General features: G+C 45.8%; 2 protein-coding genes across 3 annotated transcripts in view; one reads left to right on the plus strand and one right to left on the minus strand.

Annotated features, from left to right (window-relative positions):
• TMEM231 (transmembrane protein 231) overlaps positions 1-3,953 on the minus strand; it is an 18,328-nt gene extending 14,375 nt beyond the window's left edge. The window contains exons 1-2 of one of the 2 annotated variants that reach the window (XM_034638217.1): positions 3,545-3,953; positions 3,277-3,446 (exon numbers count right to left, since the gene is read on the minus strand). In XM_034638217.1, the coding sequence (XP_034494108.1) occupies positions 3,277-3,446; positions 3,545-3,683 (309 nt within the window). In that variant the 5' untranslated portion in view covers positions 3,684-3,953. The remainder of the gene's footprint in view (positions 1-3,276; positions 3,447-3,544) is intronic. The other variant, XM_002927722.4, reaches the window with a different exon arrangement.
• Positions 3,954-9,069: 5,116 nt separating this feature from the next.
• Positions 9,070-19,437, plus strand: GABARAPL2 (GABA type A receptor associated protein like 2). The gene is made up of 4 exons (XM_002927721.4): positions 9,070-9,230; positions 9,558-9,613; positions 10,786-10,958; positions 18,833-19,437. The coding sequence occupies exons 1-4, from the start codon at positions 9,197-9,199 to the stop codon at positions 18,921-18,923; spliced, it is 354 nt and encodes a 117-aa protein (XP_002927767.1). The 5' UTR covers positions 9,070-9,196; the 3' UTR covers positions 18,924-19,437.
• The last annotated feature ends 3,274 nt before the right edge of the window (positions 19,438-22,711 follow it).

Consider the following 22,711-nt stretch of genomic DNA (forward strand, 5'->3'; position numbering starts at 1 on the left):
TGGATGCTTAACTGACTGAGCCACCCAGGAGCCCCCACTTTTTAAAAGAAATTTTTTTAAGTATACATTTCTTGTTAAGCTTATTCCTAATAAGTTTATCTTTTGGGGTTGCTGTTGAGATCTGTACTTTCACCATATCTTCTAGCTCATTTATTTGTATCTCCTGATTTCAAACTATTCTTAAACAAAGAGCTCAGCTGGAAAGGAAGCAAATCATTTACTGAAAAAGAACGCAGATGACATAGTTCATAGATTACTTACAGACTCTGGCCTAGAATGGACGGGGGAAAAGGAATAGGAAAAAGGGGATTTGGTTTTGTGTTTTATAGTATAAAATTACCCAGTGTTAAAAAGGATTAATCACTCTGGGCACCATAAAAATAGAGGAAGTCTTGGTTTCATGGATCAAAAATTGACACACACACACACACACACACACACACTCACTAGAAGCAGAGGGAACATGGGCAGTGCTCTCGAGGGAATAGTTCCTGGTCACCAAGATAAGAGCCAAACTAACTAGCAGTCCACTGGAGAGCCAATCCGTTGTAGTGGATGAACAAATGAAAAGAACAAATGAATGAAACCTAATGCTATCTTGTTGCTTTCACTTCAACTTTTCATGATTACGTCTTAGATTTAAGTAACCAGAGAGTATGATAGAGAGGAATACACAAATGTAATGAAAACGAAAAACATCTACCCAAAACTTAAAAGACAGGTAATGTTCATCTAAAGTAAAACTAACAAGGGGCTCCTGGGTGGCTCAGTTGGTTGAGCATCGGACTCTTGATTTCCACGCAGGTCATGATCTCAGGGTCAGGGGAGCGAGCACTGTCTCCTAGCATGGAGCCTGATTAAGATCCTCTCTCTCGGGGCGCCTGGGTGGCACAGCGGTTAAGCGTCTGCCTTCGGCTCAGGGCGTGATCCCGGCGTTATGGGATCGAGCCCCACATCAGGCTCCTCCGCTATGAGCCTGCTTCTTCCTCTCCCACTCCCCCTGCTTGTGTTCCCTCTCTCGCTGGCTGTCTCTATCTCTGTCGAATAAATAAATAAAATCTTTAAAAAAAAAAAAAAATCCTCTCTCTCCCACCTCTGTCCCTCTGCTCCCAACACCAGCCCCTCCCCCCCACCTAGTACTCTCTCTCTCTCTCAAAAAAAAAAAACTAACGAAGTTAATATTTTGTTTGGAATAAAAAAACCATTTTGTTTCCACTTGTGGAAAGGAAACACGTGCATGCAGAGCACCAGAAATACAGTGGGTATACATTGAAAAGTAAGGGTACCTTGACAGGGCCTCTCATCCACAGTCACCCTTCCCCACATGCATTATCATCTCAAATAAGAATAAAAATAGGCAGGGGTGCCTGGGTGGCTCAGTGGTTAAGTCTGCCTTCGGCTTAGGTCATGATCCCAGGGTCCTTGAACTGAGTCCTGCATCAGGCTCCCTCCCTACTCAGCAGGCCTTGAACTGAGTCCTGCATCAGGCTCCCTCCCTACTCAGCAGGAAGCCTGCTTCTTCCTCTCCCTCTGCCTGCCTCTCCCCCTGCTTGTACTGTCAAATAAATACATAAAATCTTAAAAAAAAAAAAAAAGAATAAAATTAGGCAACATGTCATGATTAGTGAGGAGTTATTGATGGAAATCTGTCTCCTACTCCAGTTCTACTTTTCAAAATCAATTTGAAAGACCTGATCATTTAAGAATGAAAAGTGTTCAACAATGTTTGTTACAAAACCCAGAAGACTTCCAGCCCCATGGCAAATATTTTCATCTCATTTGCCTGACTATTTAGAAATCTATCTCCATCCTAGTCTTTAAATAACCTGTGCACTGGCAATTCTGGAATTCTCAGTTTCAGGCATTCTTTACTGACTCCCCATGAGGAGAGATGAAGGTTTAGTTTTCCTGCCTCCCCCCTCCCCCCCATTGAGTTAAACTCTCATTTTGGTTAATCAATATTCAGGGTTCACATATTTATGACTACGTAAATTCTATTCCTTTCTCCCTTTTCCTTACTTTTTATTTCTCTGGATTTAATAGTTATTTGCTTGCTTAGTTTTCTATTTACTGGTACAATTTAAACAAACAGCTTGCATTCCAATTCCTCACAATCTGCTGTTTAAAGGTGTAAGATTTACTCAAAATCTTGTTCACTGCAGTATTCTAATAGTGAAAAAGTAAAAACCCATCAAATATCCACCAACAGGGAACTAGTTAAATCTATCAGTTTTTCCATATCATGAAAATTTTATGTAGATCTTAAAAAGAGTAAGGTTGATTAACAAAGGTACATGTCCCAAACTCAGCCTTTAATTTTGTGTCATTATGTATACCTGTAAGTCTTTAATATTTTACAATGAGCATGCATTTTTATAATCAGAAAAAAATTAATCAGAAAAAAGTAATATGAATTATATTTTGTTTGTAGTTATTCATTAAACCAATCAGATGTAATTTTTTTTTTCATTTTATTTAGTTGCTGGAAGAAAGTCTGAATTTTTTTTTTCCAGCTACACAAGTTGGCTTGTAGGCCAATCATCTCTGAGATGTGTAAAGAGATTCAACTTTGGAAGAAGAAAAAATAGAATTTTTGTACTTCTAAAGGAAAATGTTTTCAGAAAATGAGCAGAAATGGAATGATTGTAAAGAAAGCACTCACTTATCCTGAACCAAATACTAAATCAGAGACAGTAAAATGCTTCCTTTTCATCCTGGACAACTGCTAGATGAAGTAGCATCTAATCCTACAAGCCCAGGGAGGCGGGACTGCGACCCCAGCACATTCTGGATGGGTCGCTTAACCAATCAGCGCCTCGGCTTCCACGTGTCAGGTCTGCTTGAAAATGCACGCCCTTAACGGTGATCCCTGCTACGATGCACAACCGCAGCGACACACTGGGTTAATTTCTAAGAACAGCGCTCGGCCTTCGTGACTCAAACTTTCGAGACCACCCATCCATCAGGACAGGCCCACGGAAAGGATGGGGGGCCAGAGACAGGACCTCCCGAAGCTTCTGTAGGTCACATGCCGACAGCAGTGGCTAACATTCTTGGGGCCCTGGACCGCTTGGAGAAGTCGAATGAAACAAGAGTCACTTCCCGGGAAATTAAACGCATGCTCAGGCCAATGCGCCTGTGTACACAACTTCCGTGGGTTCACGAACCCTTCCTTAAGACCCAACCTGGGCTTCCCCCGGCCGGGGCCGTTCGCCCTCCCCCCGCCACCCCCGACCAGTCCCGGTGGGCCTCGAAGCCCGGAGGGGAACCACGCACCGAAATGAGCGGGACGCGCAGGTGATCCCCCTGCAGCCGGTTGAAGGCGGGGAACGTGCTCCAGGCGAGGAACCCGCCGGGCTCGGGTCCCAGTAAGGCCACGAGCAGCACCTGGTGCTGGAAGCGCACGGTCGGCTGCTCCTCGTAACTGCTCCGCTTCAGCCAAAACCCTGAGGTAGAGAGGGCGGTGGAGAGGAGGTCAGGAAGGCGGGCATCGGCGCAGCGGGCCTTGGGGAACTGCGCGCGCAACGGCGGCGAGCAGGCTCACCGTGGCTCCGGAAGGCCACCAGCAGCGGCGGGATGTACGTGAGCGCGGCGGCCAGCAGCAGGAACAGCGCGGCCTTGGAGCAGAGCCCCGCGCGGTAGCCGCGCTCCACCGGGTGAGAGAAGAGCTCGTAAAGCGCCATGAACGCCGCCCGGATTCCGGCCGCTTGCCCGGGACCCCTACGCGGTTCCAGAGGAAGGACCAAGTTTGGCTTCTCCTGGTTGCCATAGCCTTGGTCTCCACGGCAACCGACGGCGCAGGGAAAGGAACCAATAGCGAGGACGCAGGGTCCTGGCAGGGGTGGGGCTAAGCGGGGGCGGTGCCCGCTGGTGGGCGTTCGTCCTCGCTTTAGGCGTTACGTGCGTTTTCCAAAGGCTAAATGGAAAGAGGAGGTTTCTGTACTTAGCATCGTAATCATTTCCTGTGTTAACATCTGTGTAAAATAAGATTTTCCTAAAAAGTGACTTAAAGTCGTAACCTGCTTATGAGTCATCTGTTAATCCGCAATGTGGTTCATACTTAAATCCAACCAGTTACAGCACACCCTCCATTGCAGGAAAACACAAAACGTTTAAGTGTGGCTGTGCTGCTGGCCCTGGCCCGGGCTAAGACCACACCCCGGTCCCTTTGTCTCCAAATTTTCTGTTGCTTTCCCTATCCGCCATAGCAGGGCAGACACAGAAACAGGGCACCAATCCCCCAGCTCTTCGAGGGATACAGGATAATTACTTGTTAAAGGGATAAAGGATAATTACCACATGGCTCTCTCTGCTATATTTCATTACCTTATGCGGGGTACAAAATTGGCTACCGGTTTTAGGGAAAGCTGTGGCCTTATCACTTAAATGAATGCTTCCTCCACCACCACCGCCACCACCTCCAACCAGTATTTTGAACATGGCAGAAGGAGGTGTTTTTTTTGTTTGTTTGTTTTGTTTTTTTACCATGGTCAACAGCCAAGTTCTTTACCAGAAAGCCCTGAAGGATCACATTGCAGTGCCAAACGATAGTGTGAGGTTTGTGGTCAGAGTGGAATCTAGGAAGTGATGCCTCTATTTTGAAGGCAACCTAGGAATGGCTTTTAGATGAATAATACAGCTGAGATCCTAACAATACAGGTGCTTGAGGGGTCAAGACCTGACCATTTGGGAAAATCATCCAGGGTCCTCACCACAGTTCAAGATGACAATATCAGCTATAAGATTTTGACATATCAGGTCCAGTACTACTCATCCTTGCTTTAAAGCTTTTCTGGGGTGGTAACACAGCTTTTAAATACAGCAATTGTTAGGCTTAAATCTATATTTTGATTCTGACATTACACCGTATCTATGATTTAAATGAATGACTTTCGTTTATTGAAATACTATTAAAACCGTATGATTTCACTCATATGTGGAACTTAAGAAAACAAATGAGCAAAGGGGAAAAAAAAAGACAAACTAGAAAACAGACTATATATTACTATATAGAACATATATAGAACAAACAGATGGTTACCGAGGGGAGGTGGGTGGGGTATGGGTGAAATAGGCAAAGGGGATTAAGAGTGCACTTATCTTGATGAGCACTGAGTAATATATGGAATTGTTGAATCAGTATATTGTACATCTGAAACTAATATAACACTGTATGTTAACTACACTGAAATAAAAATTAAAAAATAAACAACCATTAAAATAAGATTCCAGAATGGATGGTTCTAGTGTTGCCTCCTAGAGTAGCTCTACACTGGAGGAAAGAGGTGTTTGCCTTCAAAGTTCCTTCTTTCAGCAGAAGGAAACACATACTGTACTGCTGAGACACAGCATGGTGACTGCTAAGAATTTAGGTGTGTGAAGTGCCTCCCCGAGATGCCATGGGCTTTGCAAAAGTATGTAATAATAATGGTTATTAATATCTATTCTTTGCTTCCATGATTTGAAGAAGCTAGTCTTTGTGGTTTTATTTTGATTCTTTCAGAGGGAACATTAGTTTTCAAAAATGCTAAAGCTCTGTGTATATTGTGTCATTAAAAAAAAAAAATTTATTTGCCAGAGGGAGAGAGAGAGAGTACAAGCAGGGGTGAGGGGCAGAGGCACGGGGAGAAGCAGCCTCCCTGCTGAGCAAGGAGCCCCATGCAGGGCTTAATCCCAGGACCCTGGGATCATGACCTGAGCTGAAGGCAGACGCTTAACTGACTAACCACCCAGGTGTCTCTGTGTCATTTTAATATATACATAACTGAGAACTTACTTCTTAGTTTCCATTTCCGTAATTTACAATTTACTTTTTAAAAAGATTTATCTATTTTCAAGTGAAAGAGAGCGTGCAAGCAAGGAGAGAGAGAGGGGGGAGACAAGCAGACTCCTCGCTGGGCCAAAATCAAGTTAGACAGTTAATGGACTAAGTCACCCAGGCACCCCTTCATACAACTTACTTTTAAGGACAAAGAGAGTTGTTCTCTTAAAACTACACATTTTTATCACGTTCTTCTCCTTTCTAGAAGCTCCCATTCAGGGTATCTTCAATCAGTTTAGAATGCCTGAATGTTTGGATCAGGGCTTAACAGCATTTCTACATCGCTTCCCAGTTCCCTCTTCCAACCCCAGCCTTTTTTTCTATCTATTAAGGGAAGTTTATGTACTCTTCTCTCTGAAGCATAAGATTCACATTCTCTGTGAAGTCTTTCTTGATAAACCTCACTTGGTTTGGTGTCAGCCCCCATTGCCCTAACCATCCCTCAGCGTCCATGTTCACAGACCTCTCCAACATTTGAAATTTATTCTGCATGTTTTATAAGTCTGTTAATATGTAATTGAATACTTTCATTATCCTATTTTTTCTTCTGACTCACCTTTTCAACTAGCCACCCCCTCAAGGAAGGCATTTGGTTTCTTTAGAACCTTCAGTAAGCTAAATATAATGATCCCATAAGTAAAGAAGATGATGCATATCATCAGGACAGATCAGAGAAACCAATTAGAATGGTGAGCTGGAAAAAGACATCAAGAAAGTAGGCAAAGATAGAAGACAGAAAGACATTGCACCATACTGAGACCATCAGGTTACATGCCTGTAAGTGGGTGACTGACGGGATCTTTCCCCTGAGAAGTATACGAAGGTCTTCCAGGTGCAAGGTGGTGTACACATGCCTTGGATCAGGATACAATGACCATTTCTGTAAAAGGCGGCAGGGATCTTCAGTCCAATTTCAAACTCCTCCACTGATTCACTGACTGTCCGATGGTGAACACCCCCCTTGATGCCTCAGTGTTTAATTCTATTTGCAAAATAGGTATTTTCAATTTTTCACTTACTGTTTAGCTGATCTCATCCAGTTCAATAGCTTTAAATACTTCTCTCTTGAATTTGAGACTCAAAGATCTATTCACTTACTCCACATCTTCATTTGGATGTGTCTCAGGAATCTCAGACTCAATATATCCAAACCAAACTTTGATTCTCACTCTCCCAAGTTGGCTCCACCCTATTTCAGTAAATGGCAATTCCATCCTTCCAAAAACCCTGACTTTGACTTGTTCCTCATACTTCATATCCAATCTATCATCAAATTTTGTTGGATCTATCTTCAAAATGTATCTAGAGTACAACTGCTTCCCACCACCCCCACAGACACTATCTTGGTCTAGGCAAACATCATCTTCCACTTGGATTATCACAACAGTTTTTTTTTTTTTTTTTTAAAGATTTTATTTATTTATTTGACAGAGATAGAGACAGCCAGCGAGAGAGGGAACACAAGCAGGGGGAGTGGGAGAGGAAGAAGCAGGCTCACAACGGAGGAGCCTGATGTGGGGCTCGCCGCTGTGCCACCCAGGCGCCCCTATCACAACAGTTTCTTAACTGTTCCCCTGGCCTCCATTCTCAACCCCTTATAGTCTGCCTACAAAGAAGCTAGTCTACTCACTTCAAAAGGAAAGCCATACCATGTCACACCTCTGCTTAAAATCCTCCACTGACTTCTCATGTCATTCTAAATAAGACCCAAAGTTCTTCACATGGAATTCAAAGCTCCATAGTTTTGTTAAACATCTCTTTGATCTCATCTTCTAACATACTCCCCTTTGTTTATTCAGCTCCAGCCACAAGGGGTTCCTTCTTATCTCTAGATCCCCTCCTGTCCCTATGTCAACTACTTTACCTAATTAGCATTCTATCCCACCATCACTTATCACCAATCCTGCTTTACTTTCTAAAGAGAACCTCCCATTACCTGACATCCTTATTTTTCACCTTGTCCCACTAGAATGCAAACTCCATGACAGCAGAGGTGTTGTCTGTTCTGTTCACTGCTTTCCCCCAATACCTAGAACAGAGCTCCTGTATGCAGCAGTAATAATTTCTAGGTATGAAATTCAAAGGATTTTTCACTTCATTAAAAACAAGCAAGCAAACAAAAACCTACTTTGTTTGCTCAGACAATCTTAAAATAACCAAAATACTTCTAGAATGAAGCTAGATTCCACAGCATCTATCAGGAATTACAACTATAGGAAATGATGAATGACAATGTTCAAACGTGCAAGCCTTTCAGATGCATCAGAATCACAAGCACATGGCAAGGATCATGTGCCCAATTAAATGAATATTCTTGTTATGTATTCACCAGCTCGTAAACAGATGTTGACCCAGAGCAGACTGTCCTGATGACTGTGCTAGAAAGAAAGGAGTGACATCACTGGAGAATCTCAAGGCATATGCTCAGGCAGGTGACACACACGCACACACAGCCTGGGCTGTGATTGCTGAAATCCATGCTGACTGCCAAAGAAAACTGTCTTATGACCAACTCTCAGGGGAATTCTCTCAGCCTGACAATCACCTCTAACTCCTCTGCAGTTAAGGTTAAGGGGTCTCTTTCTGATAAGTGCGATGTTACACTCCTCAAATGCGTATTTGTGATACCTTTTCTTGTATGTTTATCAAACATTTATTCACGAAAAAAGAAAGGAAATAGAATTTGTTTAAATTCAATTTCTAGGTCCAAGGCAACCTGTTATGGCTGTCTCCAATACTGAACCCCCGCTTGTCATCAGTACCTCTCCCCATACAGTCCCCTCAAACTAGTCACACCCTCTGTATTGAGCCTCTAACCTATTACCACCCCAAGCAATACTCCCCAGCTGTCAATGCCATAAACAGATTCCCCCCGCCATTACCAATCACGAAAGACCCCTCTTCCGTCATTCATACCTCCAAAATTCCCCTCTTGTCACAGAGACTTCCCTCAAGAAAAGCCCTCTATAAAAGCCCTATCCTATCAGCCACACCTTCAAACTCCTCTTCCCGTTACCAACGTTCACCGAGACCCCGCTCCTGTTACCAGCTCCCGACACCATCCCCTTCCCAGTCACCGAAACCCCTCACAGAGACCCCGTAGCGAACGTCATCATCCCTACTTCCCGTCGGTAGCCCCTAGTGGCGCCTTCTCCTGCCCCCGCCCCTTTGCGTGTGGTCCCCGCCCCCTGACGCGGCGTCCCGGCGAGTGGCGCCGGAAGCCCCGCCCACGGCCGGTTGCTAGGCTCCGGCGGCCGGAAGTCCCGCCTGCCGTGTAGTCGCTGCTGCCGCCGCCGCTGCCGTCGTTGTTGTTGTGGTTGGTTCGCTGAACTCCGCGGCTCCGAGAGCCGGCTGCATCCCTTCCCCGCCGCCGCCATGAAGTGGATGTTCAAGGAGGACCACTCGCTGGGTAAGGGCTCCGTCAGAGGCTGGGTGGTGGGGGTCGGGGCGGCGGGTGGGCCCCCTCCCCCACTCGGGCCGCCCTGGGCTGGGCCGGGCGGGGCGGATGCTATGCTCTGGCCTCGGGTCGCTGAGGCCCCGGCGCCCCCGGCGGCTGCCCACGAACCCTATACCGCCTTTCGCCCTTCTGCCGGGAGGCAGGGGCCGAGGGCCGAGGCCGCTGAGACGCCGGAACAAGGGCCCGGGGCGTGCGCAGGTTGCTGGGGGAAGAGAGACGGGGCCCGGGAACCGGAGGTCGGGCAGGCGCGACCGTCAGCCGGGTCTGTGTCTCCCACAGAACACAGATGCGTGGAATCTGCGAAGATCCGAGCGAAATATCCCGACCGGGTTCCGGTGAGTGCACTCCCCGCCCCCTCACCTCGCTGTCACCCCGTCGCCTAGGACTCGTGATAGGGCCCCGGGCCATTCAGCAGTTGACAAGTTGAGGTTCCATTCCCAGTTACAGTAGCAGACAGGCCAGAGTGGGTTAGGGGCCTTCCGGAGCCGTGGCGTGAGGGGCTTGAGCTGGTGCTGTTCAGGGTGCCTCAGTGCTGAATCTCCCGATCTAGGCCAGCGAGCTGTCTGCAGCCTCTGGGCTCCCTCGCCAATTATGTAAGGAACGATGTTCTAGGACAGGGCAACAGGTCACTGCTACTTTTGGGAACAGCGGTGGAGGGAGACTGTCACTTTGGTCTTAGAAGTGGTACTTTAGTCTCAGGACACTCATCTTTTAACTTTGAGCCTCTATCTTTACTTGACTTCTAGTTCCCTTTCCTCACTCTGATCCTGTCATCCTTTCCTGACCAAACAAATCTGAGAAGCCTCTGAGAACCCCTTCTCTCGTGGTTTCTCCTTAATCAGTAATAAATATGATCCTATATTTCTTCGGTGGTAGGGGATAAAGTTTCTATAATCCTTACCGATTTTTAAAGGACATCCATGCCTGTCATTGTAGCTTTTTGTTTGAACAATTCCTTTGAGGAGGGATTAGGAGGGACACATTTGAAACCTAGTTCAGGGAGAAGCAACAGGCCAGATGAGGAGCTTGGTTCTTGGCTGGCTGAGATTGCCATTCATTCCTTTTAGTCCATCCTTTCCTGCTTCCTGTGTTCCTTGGGGTCTTACTTCCCCTGTAGTGTTAAGGCAGATCCATTCTGGCATCCTGGAGTAACTGGCTGTAGATGAAACCCTCACCAGATATTCTCAGGTCTGCCCAGATAAAATGTTGAAAAGCTTTGTAGTAAGGGTTTCTCTTACGCTTGCTGAGATCCAGGATGATAAACATAATTGACCACAGAAGAACACTTTCTGTTTCCGTATCATACATTGATGTCAGTTCTTAACCTCCAGAGTTAAGAGTTTGTGGTTTATTAAATCAGGGGCATATTTTCCAGTGTTGTGCAGTTTCCTACCCACCTCGTTGCCCACATAATATTCATCAGCTCCCTGACAATGCAAGGCCAGAACAATGCAAGGCCAGAGCCTCACCTTAGAAATCCAGTCCTGATCTCTCTTTGCTTTCCTAGGTGATTGTGGAAAAAGTCTCAGGCTCTCAGATTGTTGACATTGACAAACGGAAGTATCTGGTTCCATCTGACATCACTGTGGCTCAGTTCATGTGGATCATCAGGAAAAGGATCCAGCTTCCTTCTGAAAAGGCAATCTTCCTGTTTGTGGATAAGACAGTCCCACAGTCCAGGTGAGAGGTGTTTACTGGCATTGGCCATCTGCTGGCTGTTTATAGAACTCTAAATTTTGGAGGTCAGAAAACTCTTAGAGATCCTGACTGGAAATCTGGATTTTGTGCTCCCTGACATGAGGAGCTCAAGGAAAATAAGAAAGGGGTGTAGTACATGGGAATGTACTTTGGATCAAGAAAATAGAACAGAGTTGGACTTAAAAAAAAATGACATCTAGCCTCAGACCCTCACGAATCCTTTAAAACAGTTGAGGATTTACTTAGGTTTCAGTTCTACTGATGGCTTAAGCCTAAAATGAGGTTTTCATCAAATGATCCATGAAATAAGTTCTGTCATTCTCCACTGGGAGCTTGTGGGCCCTGCTGAGGCTCAGCTTTAGTTAATCACCCTGCTGCTTGCTCTCCAAACTTAGTCACTTCTATGCCACTGTGTGAGTCTGTAGCTGCTTGATCCTCAGGTATGCTGAAATGGCTGCTGTCCACCACAAGGCTCTGAGGTCTCTTTACAGACTTACACCTCCCTGGTACCACCTGCTCCGACTGTCAGAGTAATTGCCCCCCTTGCCCTAGCTGTTGTGCTGCCTGGAAGCATTCTTTGGGATAACTTGGGGCCTGAATCTAGGCAGGGGCATTACAATTCCCTTCTTCTATGTAGTTGACAGCCCAGCTTTAGTCCCCTGTGGAAAAAAGAAGATGGATTGTCTCCTAAATTCCTGGTCAGCCCTCTGCCATTACTGGTTGAGTAGTAGCCCCTGAGCCAGTCCCTGTCCCCTGAGTGTGAGTTCCTGGCTACATCTCATCTTGGAGACCCAAACTAGGTCTCATCTGTTATCCCCCAAAAGTAGTACTTCTAAAAGCTAAGGCTTTCAGAAGCCCTGGGAACTAGCACAGTGTGGCCAAAATATGTTCCCGTTGAAAATCCTTGAAAGCTCCGGAAAAGGTATAAGCCAAATGCCAGTCCTTTTCCTGTGAAAGGTAGAGAGCTCTGGCTACTTTTTGGTCTGATTTCTTGCTTTCCCAATCTCCACCACCTCCATTTCCTCTGTTTGGCAGAGAAACAGGCTAGGGGAGAAATGAAAGGTTCTGCCTGAGGAGAGAGGCCTGGCCTGCCTGCTAGGTGTCGTTGGTCTACTACAGCTTTAGTTCAGGAAGCTGCGGTGTTGGCAGAGGCAGTCCTGCCGCCTCTTGGGGCTCTTCCAGCTTTCCTTCCCAGGCCTCTAGGCATCGTGGTGCTGCGTGCACTTTTCCTCAGGGTGGGAAGCCCTTGGGCATTTGTGGTCACACTCAGCTTCTCTTAAGGTGGTGGGGAGGTAAATCTGCACTCATTCCACCTGCAGCTTCTGCACAGTCTTGGTGACCCTGTCTTCCCTCCTTCCCGGAGGTGGATTCTTAGTGAAGGAAGTAGGCAACTACGACCTGTGGCATTGAGTTTATTTTATTAATTCCGATCCTCTGATATTTCTTAAAGGAAACAAGGCGGCTTCTGGAGACATTGTTACTCTGATGGCTCCATGTTAATCTAGCAATTAAAATGGCTGCAGATTAGTAACTGCCCCCTCCCTCCATTATCCCTGAGTTATAAATAGAATTGGAAATGAGAAGTGATTCTCAGGGCAGCAGAGGCTGCTTCCTTTTCTCTCCCAGTCCCATTTGCCTTTCCAATGATAAGAATCTCCCCTAAAGCAGATGACACCAGTGACCCGAGTCAGGATTTTAGAGGATCCCTAACCGGGCTTCCTCTGCTCAGGCCTTTGGCCCCAGCTAATGGCTTTGTGTCCCCCACTTGATGCAGCAGTTTGGTTTTATTAAGAAAAATTGTTTCTAAACCAAAATGGTGTGTGACATCATTGGGCCTTATGCAAATGCTGATCACCTGACGGCAGCACACAGAATTGCCACAGGGTCTCCCGTTAAAGCTGGCGTGTGACTCAGCCCTGCCATATCCTCCCCAAGGCACTAGAGCGGCAGCGTCTTCCTCAGCTCCTTCCAGCCTCCTTAGGGAAGTGCGGGGCCTCCCTTAACCTTCCAGCAGTGCTTGCAGCCTTCAGAGGGTAGCTGGCGAAACCGGAGTTGGGAAAGGGTGAATCTAGGCCTGTGGGAGCCCTCTCCCATCGCATAACAGACAGATCTTCGAGAGGATCACTTGCGAGGTGGGAGGCTGAGCCAAGTAACTTCAGTTATTCTTACCTTGCAGTGGAACTTTGGGAGAGTGTTCTGGAACACAAGTGATCATGTAAAAATGTGGTTATTGTTTAGAGTAGTGAGTATTAAGTACTGATTCTAGATACAGAGACCAAGGCAAGTCCCAGAGAGTTTTATTTCCTAAATTATTTCTGAGTTATATATATATATATATATATATATATATGTATGTATGTATTTTAAAGTAGGGCAGAGGGGGTAGGATCTCAACTCCCTTTTTGCATTTAGCATTGGAAAGTTGAATTCTCTGCCTAGGTTCCTGCATCCAGAATCAGGCCAAAAACAAAAGAATTGTGCCTTGGTGAAGGCAGAACTCGAGAAAGAGTATCAGTGTACAAGCCTCTCAGTCATGGCATTAGAGGGGAATCCAGACCTGGCAATGGTATCTACCTTTTGGTCTTTGTTTAGAACACAGACGAGTCTTGTGAATCCCCGTTTAAAATAGAAACAGTAGTATATTATTAAAGAAAATCTCTCTAAGATGTGATAATTTGGGAATGTTACATTTGGAAACCGTTGTTGTTTAAGATTGTGGTGCTTAGCTGCTGCTTTGATCTTAAAGAGATAGTAAGAGGAAGTTGTGAGATCTTACAGTCCATCCTTTATTTAGAAATGTGCTTAGGTTAAGCAGTTTTGATAATTTCTAGGTAAATACCTCTTCAAGGGTTTATTCCAGCAGTAACGGAATAGGGTTTATTTATAGCAGAGAAAAATCTGACAAAAGGAATAGCCACTGTTAATTTTTATTTTTTAGAATGTTGGGAGCTTTCATGGCTACATTACCTTTCACTTTGAGGTAGTTGCCTTTCCAGGGTCCACAGCAGTGACCATTGTCCACCCCTCCCCCGCTGTCCTTCCTGCTGGGAAAGAGAGAAATCCAGGTCCAGTGGAAGCACGTGGGCTCCAAAGCAGATGGGTGACCAGGTGTGTGCCCATCAGTCCAGCCAATTCATGAGTCAGGCTGGAGCCCACAGCCTTCCCAACCTGACCTTGGTCAGGGGCTACGGGAAGGTTCTGCAGGGATTAGGCACCCACACAGTTCTGGGTCGGCCTCCCCCAGTGCATGTGCTCTCGGGTAGCTTAAAGCGATTGTTCGCCCTCAGCAGCACAGCCATTCCTGGATGTGGACCCTTCTGAAAGGTGCCGTGATTATCGGTTGGCTTGTCTGAGTCTGTGTGACCCTGAATGGAGGGGTGAGTGACAGAGTTTTAGCGGTCAGTTTAGGTTCACTAGACTTAGTACTTGAGGTCCCACCACACCTTAGATTGGCTCCGTGGCTTGAAGCTGCCATTGGCTTTTCCCATTTCTTTCCTTGTTAGACTTATGGGTTTGGAAGGTGGCAGTGCTCCTGGCACTTGGCCACCATTCTGGGATGAGTGCATGTCCGAGCTGATGCCGCAGTGGTGGGCTTTTGGGTCTGGCGGTCATCTCCGGGAGTGAGTCTTAGCCAGTAACTTAGGCAGGAAGCCTTGGAGTTGCGGTGTTGCGAGTTGTCAGGCCGTCTGGGAGGCCTGTGTGGCTTAGCCCGGCAGGCGCGGGTGTGCGGGAGGCTCCGGCTGCGGCCTGCCCCGCGCCATGTGACTTGGGCCTCTGTGACCTCTGAGAGGGAAACTCGTTTCTCAGAGGCTTGTGGAACTTGCCCTAAACTGACATGTCAGCTTTCTGCTGGAGACTGCCTGCTGACAAGGGTCGCGTTTTGTCCCCCTGCACTTCCATTTAACTCTTTAATGGGACTTAAAGTGTAAACTGTGTTTGTGGCCAGCTCTTTTTGGCTCCAGACCAAATTTTTCGGACCTTGTATGTGTGTGGCCCGATCCCGTAAGAGCTATTTCGAAATCATACTGTACAGACATCTCAGTCTTCTTTCGTGGCACTCAGTGACACTCAGCGACACTCAGGATCGGGCTTTCGGTCACAGGCTGCTGAATGGTGTGTGCGGCTCCCAGCCTTGAGTAGCGTCAGTTTCCAGGTTTCTGCCCAAGGGCTGTCCTGAGTGTAAGGACCCAGTGCTGCTGCCAGCTGAGTCAAGTTTCCACACGAGGCTGCTTGACAGAAAAGGAAACCAGCGAGAGGACTTAGAGTCAGGGCACAAGCAGCTGGTTGTCACATTACAGGATCTGAGGGAGAGTGCTCTGTGACACGGAGGCTGGCAGTGGCAGCCTTCCTCGCGCATCAGTTCCAAACGTAGAATCTCAGGCCCCGCTCTGATCTGAATCCAGAGAGGCACTGGGGCCAAATGTGCGAGTGATTTCGGATGCGTGCGTGTGCGTGTGTGAGACAGAGAGAAAGAAGCGCTGTTCTCGGGGAGAGGTGTGCGGAAGGCACAAGGTGGGGACGTGCGGGCAGTAGGACAGGTCTGTGTCTTCACTTGGAGGCGGCACGGCTTAGTGCTATGCATGTGTCCTCGCTTTGTGATCTGGAGTGAATCATTTAACTTCTCCGTGTCTCACTTTTATTATTGCCTCACTTTAATATTATGTATAAACTGTGGATTGTGATCCTTGTGAGGATTATATTGCCTTAGAAGATTGCTATGAGGATAAAAAAAAATGAATATAAACAGAACAGTGCTTGGCACAGAAGTGCTATTATAATTAGGAGTTTTATGATCACCCTCTATAGCTGCTGAGGCAGTTTAGAAACAAATTTCTAAACCCAAGTTCTGCGTAAAGGACTGCAGTCTAAAGACAGGGAAGACTGAGCACCACGTGATGATGGGCCTCTGCCTACAGAGTCTCAGCCTTAGGCAGCGGGGGCTCCAGCAGTGCTGTTCACTGTGGGGAGTCTGGGGGGGCCACCAGTATTTATGGCGCCCCTCAAGTATTTCTTTCCCCCTTTTTTTTTTTTTTAAGATTTTATTCATTTAGGATGCCTGGGTGGCTCATTCAGTTAAGCGTCTGCCTTCAGCTCAGGTCATGATCCCAGGGTCCTGGGATTGAGTCCTGCATTGGGCTTCCTGCTCAGTGGGGAGCCTGCTTCTCCCTCTCACTCTCCCCCTGCGTGCTCTCTCTCTCAAGTAAATAGAGATTTTGTTTATTTATTAGAGAGGGAGAGAATCTGAAGCAGACTCCCCAGTGAGCACAGGGCCGGACGCAGGGCTTGATCCCATGACCGTGAGATCACAGCCTGAGAGGAAACCAAGAGTCAGATGCTCAACCAACTGAGTCACCCAAGCGCCCCTCCTTTAGTATTTCTAATTCAGCGGTGGGATTTGGAGCCATTGGACTGGGGCTTCTCACTTGCTGGGAACCGAGTGCACTTAGTCTGTCAGATGGAACTGGACGTGACATTGGTATCATGGAGTGGCTGCCTTTGAATTGCACAGTGTCTTTTACTTCTGCCTCTAAATCCCTCTGGTAATGGTCGTGGGGAGATGGTGGGACAGGTGCTCATCAAGGCCATCCTGGGCATGTGGATGAAGTGGGGCTGAGAGAGTTGTGCAATAGCTGTAGCTGTTTTCCCTGTCGCCTCATTCCGAGGTCTTTCAAAGAAAAGCGGGAGTCCTCGGGGCCTTCCCAACCACTGGATAGAGGCCTTGAGAGATGTAGCTATGTGTTAAGCCTTTGGCTGGTTGCTGGCTCCTCACTGTACTTCCTAATCACGTGGTTCTTAAAGATAAGTATCTGAAACAAAAAAGACAGACGTCAGTAGAGCATGCAAATCTTGATCTCAGGGTCCTGAGTTCAAGCTTCATGTAGCCTACTTAAAATAAGAAAAGAAAATACATTAAAAAGATGAGCACCTGTCTCCCTTCGGCAGAGGCGTCATCAGAGATGATTCCACCTGGCTGCACCTGGAATCATCTTGGGCAGTTTAAAACATACTGATGCCTGGATCCTACCTTGAGATGTCTTAAAGCTCCCCTGTGATTCTGTTGTGTAGCTGAGGCTGAGACCCACCGCTCTAGGGGGCCTCATGCAGGAGTTCCTTCTACCCACCCTCCCTCAGGTCGTCACATGTTCCAGGGCAGTGCTGCTGACAAATGCACGCGTGCCACATTTGTAATTTAAAATGTTCTAGTACATTAAAAAAGAAACCAGTGAAATGAATTTTAGTAATATATTTTATGTATCCAGTTTTTCCAAAATGTCATTTCAACATGTAATAAAAATTGAGGTTTTTACATCTTTTCACAGCAGGCTTGAAATCTTGTGTGTGTTTTACACTTACAACACATCCCAGTTCAGATGAGCCTCATTTCACGGGCACCTGTAGCCAGTGACTGCGGTCCTGGACAGCCAAACTGCAGGACGTTTCTCTCATAGCAGAAATAGCACGAGTGGACAGTGCTGTTCCAGGGAGTCCTTATTTTACACATTCCATGTTAAGAGCTCAGGAGCACTGTGTTATTTACCAGATGCTGATGACAGGTCATTTGTATTCAGACTCTTGCACCCCCATGTTGTTACTTAAGAATTCTCATCTGCCCACGCAGCCATCCAGGCCAAGCTGGCAGTTGGGCAGGAAGAATAGGAAAGGGGAAACTCCCTCCCCCCCCACTTATACATGCGGCCCATATCCCTGTTTATGTGGAGGTCCCATGCCTCCTGCCGGGAGCACGTCAGCAGAGTGGGGCAGTCCCTGTTTCAGCAGCTCGAGGCCCTCTGGCCCTTGTACCGAGTCCTGCATGGAAGCATCTGGTGTGGCCTGTGCAGCTAGGGACCTCTGATGTCTTCGGCTGCCTCCCTCTCAGACCACTGTCTTACTGCCGGTGCTCGTTGGCCCCACACGTGTGGGCAAATGGATGTTCAGCATGTGTCTGTGCCTCCTGCTCCTCGCATAGTACAGTCACATGGCCAGAGCTCGCCTGGGGTTCCCCGTGTTACTAGTCTTAACTCTGGAGCCAGTACAGCTCAGTTCCATGGCAGAACACTAGATGAGGTCTCCTGTTCCGCAGGCTGTTCTGTGGCTTCGGGAAAACCAGCTTTCCCACCCACACGTTTAGTTTGAGCAGTATCTATTTCTGGAGGGTTCTCAGGAGCGTTGGGCAGGGTTTCTTTTGATCCCAGATACAATCTGAGAGCTTTTTGCATTACATGTGAGGAAAAGAACTTCTCTTTGATGGCCCTGATTCCAGTTGCTAGGTTTCAGGGGTTTTGGTGGGGGGGCTTCCACAAGATTGAACCCACTTGTATTTACTGTGTTAGGTACAGATTATAAACCTTCACATAAGCCTGAAGGAGAAGCAAGCCCCACGTAGTCTTCTTTACCTTAGTCCTCCACCCACACAGGAATGGGCCTCTTAGGCTCTTAATTTTGCTTAGGTTTTTCCTCTTGCCCTTGGCATCCAGAAAGAATTCAGGTACTAACCAGGCAAGCCCACTCAAGGAACCAGCACTGGCCTCTGAAAGAGTCATTTGGTGAGGGTGCGGCAAATGGCCTTGCCTCGGGGCAGGAGGATGGAGATTTGATTCTATTCTTATTTACTGATTGCCAAAGGCCTAATTTATCTTAACCTTTCATGGTTCCATATCCCTTCTGTAATAGGATTGTTGGCACAGGGCAGTGCTGAGATTGGAATTACTTTCATTTTCATTATATCTACCACTCACAGTATGGCAGAGGAGCTGGTTTCAGCAGTCAAGTCCCTTATCCTCAGATCAGCTGTCTTCAAACACCTAGACTCAGTGACCACACCCAATTCTCAATGTTGTTTTCTCTTTTCTTTCAAGCCTAACTATGGGACAGCTTTATGAGAAGGAAAAAGATGAAGATGGATTCTTGTATGTGGCCTACAGCGGAGAGAACACTTTTGGCTTCTGAGGGCCAACGCTGGGCTAGGTGCACCGTTCCCGCTTGTGTATCTTGTAAATAGCCGGCCGTTTTCAGTTACCAGACCTCTTCACATAAACCTAATTAGTGCATTTGTAACTGGATTTATTTCTTAATATATTGGAAGGTTTTGTTTCCTTAGATTAGTAAATTATCATACAGAGTTTTATTTTGAGTTTTCTTTTTTGTGCACTGTCCTCATGGCTGTACTCTCCAGGGAACTTGTTCTCTGAGGATCATTATTTAATGAAGATATTTCCGTATTAAGTGAGGTAGGTGGGGTATTAAAGTGAAAGGGAGGGAGATGATGCATTTCTTCTGGATTATGTTCGAAGTGTTAAAGATGGCTAAGTATTAAAAGCACCCAAATTAAATCCTTAGCAATCAGACACTTGCTTCACTAGATTTTGCCAACTGCCAATCATGTTGGACTGAGCTAATATGTTCCTCTTTATGAAACTATTAAGGTAAATAATTAACAATAAAACTTCCTCTTATAAAGGCATTGCAGTGTGACCATGTCCTTTATTTACTTTCTTCCAGAAGGGTCATAGCAGTGGTTCTGCATCTGCTAGGACAGTAGGAGGGCTTGTGGGGCCCCTGGCTGCACCGCCTGGGACAGGAAGCAATGATCTGTGTCATAAGAGGGGCTTTTTTTTTTTTTTTTAATGGTTAATATATCCACGTGGTTCAGATTCAAAGATTATAAAAAGGTAGACATTGAGAAGTCCTCCCACTACTGTTTCCTGACTCCCTAACCTTCTGCCTTATGGGACACTACTTTAACTAGTATCTTGTTTCTTTGCAGTGTTTATTTTTGGAAGTATAATTAAATATGAATATATATATGTCCTTATTTTCTTCTGTTTTTTTTCCTACAAAAGAAAACATTATATATTTTATGTATGTTGCTTTTTTTTTTAACAGTATATCCTGCTGACGTTTCCATACCAGTTCATAGGGACCCTTTTTGTTCATTTTTACAGCTAAACGGTATTGCGCTATGTGAATATGTCATTATTACGTACCTAGTACGTAGGCCTCTATCAATGGCGTTTGGGTTATTTGCAACCTTTCACCATTACATACCGTGTTGGGGTGATAACTGTACAAACATGGCCTCTTATTTATATGTACCTCTATGCACTCTTCCTGGGGCTGCTCTCCAAGCCCTCTTCCTAGAAATCACAATTAGATTTTCCCATGCCCACAAGTTTCATGATTTCTCACAAATTACTATAAATATGTAGGCTTGCCAGAACACAAATACATCTAAGAGGAAAGCTTCGTTACCTCCTCAGATAGCCTGTGTTGGAGGCTAGAGCCCTACAGAGATACTCAGGATAAAGAAGCTAGGGATCACCCCCAGGATCTAGGAACATGTAGTTAAAATGACTGCCTTAAACTTTCTACTAGGGAAGAAACCAAGAGCTTTTGCTTTGTCTTCACTGGATTACAGAAGCGACCTGTCAAAGCTGTCTACTGAGGTCAGCTTCCCAGTCAGGATCATTAAGCATCCTGTTGGTCTTCCCCAAACCTGACTCAGTAGAATCTGTGGTCTCTTTGCTGGTAGTTTTGAACTAGAAGCAGGTACAAGCTGACCTCTGAGTGAGCAAGGGAAAGGGAAGGAACAAGTTCTGTGTTGAAGGGAATCTTGTCTGCGGTGACATACACCCAACTCAAAACTGGCTTAAAGCTCTAAAGAGGCTATTTATTATTTCGGTTACTGTGCAGGGATAGTTCACTGGCTTCACACATAGCTCGAGCCAGAGATCGAATGATAACATCAAAACTCTTCCTTTTGGTTTTGTTTCCCTCTGTGTTGACTTCATTCTCAGGCAGATTCCTCTCACGTGATGGCAGAGTGGCCCCATCAGCTTAGCAAATCCAGTGGAAGAGCATTTCTTCTGAGGACAATGTTAAAAGTCCCTAGGAGGACTCTGGCCTCACTTGAATTACCAGATAACCCCTCACCCTTCCTGCCTGAGGCAGGGACTGGTGGGCAGGAATGGTAAAACCCTCCCTAACAGTGTGAATAGACTAGGATTATAGAGAAATGGGAGGAGGGGTAGCTTTCCAAAGGCACTTTGATCTGTTTGTTTCACAACCACAAACCCACAAATGCAACTGTGAACAGAAATAGTAGAGGGAAGAAGAAAATAAAAAAGCAAGGGTCACCGAAGGCAGCTGTGTTTTCCTTTCTCTTAAAAGTAATTTATAGGGGCGTCTGGCTGGCTCAGTTGGTAGAGCATGTGACCCTTGATCTCTGGGTCTTGAGTTTGAGCCCCATGTTGGGCATAGAAGCCACTTAATGTTTTTAATTAAAAAATAAATTTAAAAAAGTAATTTATAGTTTTTAGCAAACACTCATTGGATATCAGATGATTTATATCTGTTACTACGATTAGTTTTCAAAAGGCACTCATGAGATATAGGTAGTGTAATTGTCATAGCTACACCGCTACCAAGTGACAGCTGAGACACCAAACTTGAGATTTAAGAGGAAAGACAGTTGGCAGTGTGAAATCATGTCATGATGTTTGTTTTTTCTGTTTACGGTGTGCTTCACACTAATGGACACTGAGGAACAAACAGGAATAAAACATGACCCTGTCCTCCAGAAGCTCACGGTATGGGGTAAACCTACACATAAATAATTACAATGTGATTCAGAAAGTATTCTTGGAACAGGGGAGGGAGTAGCCGTTATGTATAAAACAAACTATTGAGGAAAGCAGCCTTATTTGTAATACCAATAAAAATGGATGTCAATCTTGCCTTTAAAATGTAGCATCTAAACAAAGGTTTGAAAAGTTAAAAAAAAAAAAAAGTAGCATCTAGTTTCCCCCAACTGTAGTCCTTAAAAGACAGTAGCAAGACTTTACAGATGAATTGTATCAAACTATGTAAGGAATCCTTAACCCTTTCTTAAACTTTTAGAGATAAGAAAAAGGGAATCACAAATTCATTTTGACACCGAAAATCCCAATGCCAAAACTTTGTAAGAGAAAAATTATAGACTGATCTTATTTATCAACACAGAAAAATCTTAAATAAAATACTAGTAAATGAAATTTAGCAGTGTGCTAAAATAATCATGACTGGGGAGCCAGGGTGGGTCAGTTGGTTAAGCGTCTGCCTTTGGCTCAGTTCCCAGGATCCAGTGCTACATCGAGCTCGCTGCTTAGCAGGGTGTCTGCTTCTCTCTCTGACCCTCCTCCCTCTTATGCTTTCTTTCTAATTCACTTTCTCTCAAATCAATCAATTAATCATGACCAGGTAGAGCTTAGCTCAAGAATGGGTCATATAGGGGCGCCTGGGTGGCTTAGTTGTTAAGCGTCTGCCTTCGGCTCAGGGCGTGATCCCAAAGACCTGGGATCTAGCCCCGCATCGGGCTCCCTGCTCTGCTGGGAGCCTGCTTCTTCCTCTCCCACTCCCCCTGCTTGTGTTCCCTCTCTCACTGGCTGTCTCTCTCTGTCAAATAAATAAATAAAATCTTTAAAAAAAAATGGGTCATACAGTCCATCATTATGTCTACTAATAAAATATACCAAATTAATAATTAAAAGAGAAAATAATTATCTCATAGGTGAAGAAAAAAACACCTGAAATAACTTAAAACCCATTCATAGTTTTTTTTTTTTTTTTAAAGATTTTATTTATTCGACAGAGATAGAGACAGCCAGCGAGAGAGGGAACACAAGCAGGGGGAGAGGGAGAGGAAGAAGCAGGCTCACAGCAGAGGAGCCTGACGTGGGGCTCGCCCATAACGCCGGGAT

The sequence above is a fragment of the Ailuropoda melanoleuca genome, chromosome 12 (genome assembly GCF_002007445.2).
Source record: "Ailuropoda melanoleuca isolate Jingjing chromosome 12, ASM200744v2, whole genome shotgun sequence".
Taxonomy (NCBI): domain Eukaryota; kingdom Metazoa; phylum Chordata; class Mammalia; order Carnivora; family Ursidae; genus Ailuropoda; species Ailuropoda melanoleuca.

Excerpts from the sequence above, each read along its gene's own strand:
- GABARAPL2 (XM_002927721.4), top strand. The coding sequence starts at position 9,197 with ATGAAGTGGATGTTCAAGGAGGACCACTCGCTGG. Across the intron at positions 9,614-10,785 it reads AATATCCCGACCGGGTTCCG|GTGATTGTGGAAAAAGTCTC; the intron begins GTGAGTGCACTC and ends TTGCTTTCCTAG. Across the intron at positions 10,959-18,832 it reads AAGACAGTCCCACAGTCCAG|CCTAACTATGGGACAGCTTT; the intron begins GTGAGAGGTGTT and ends TTTTCTTTCAAG.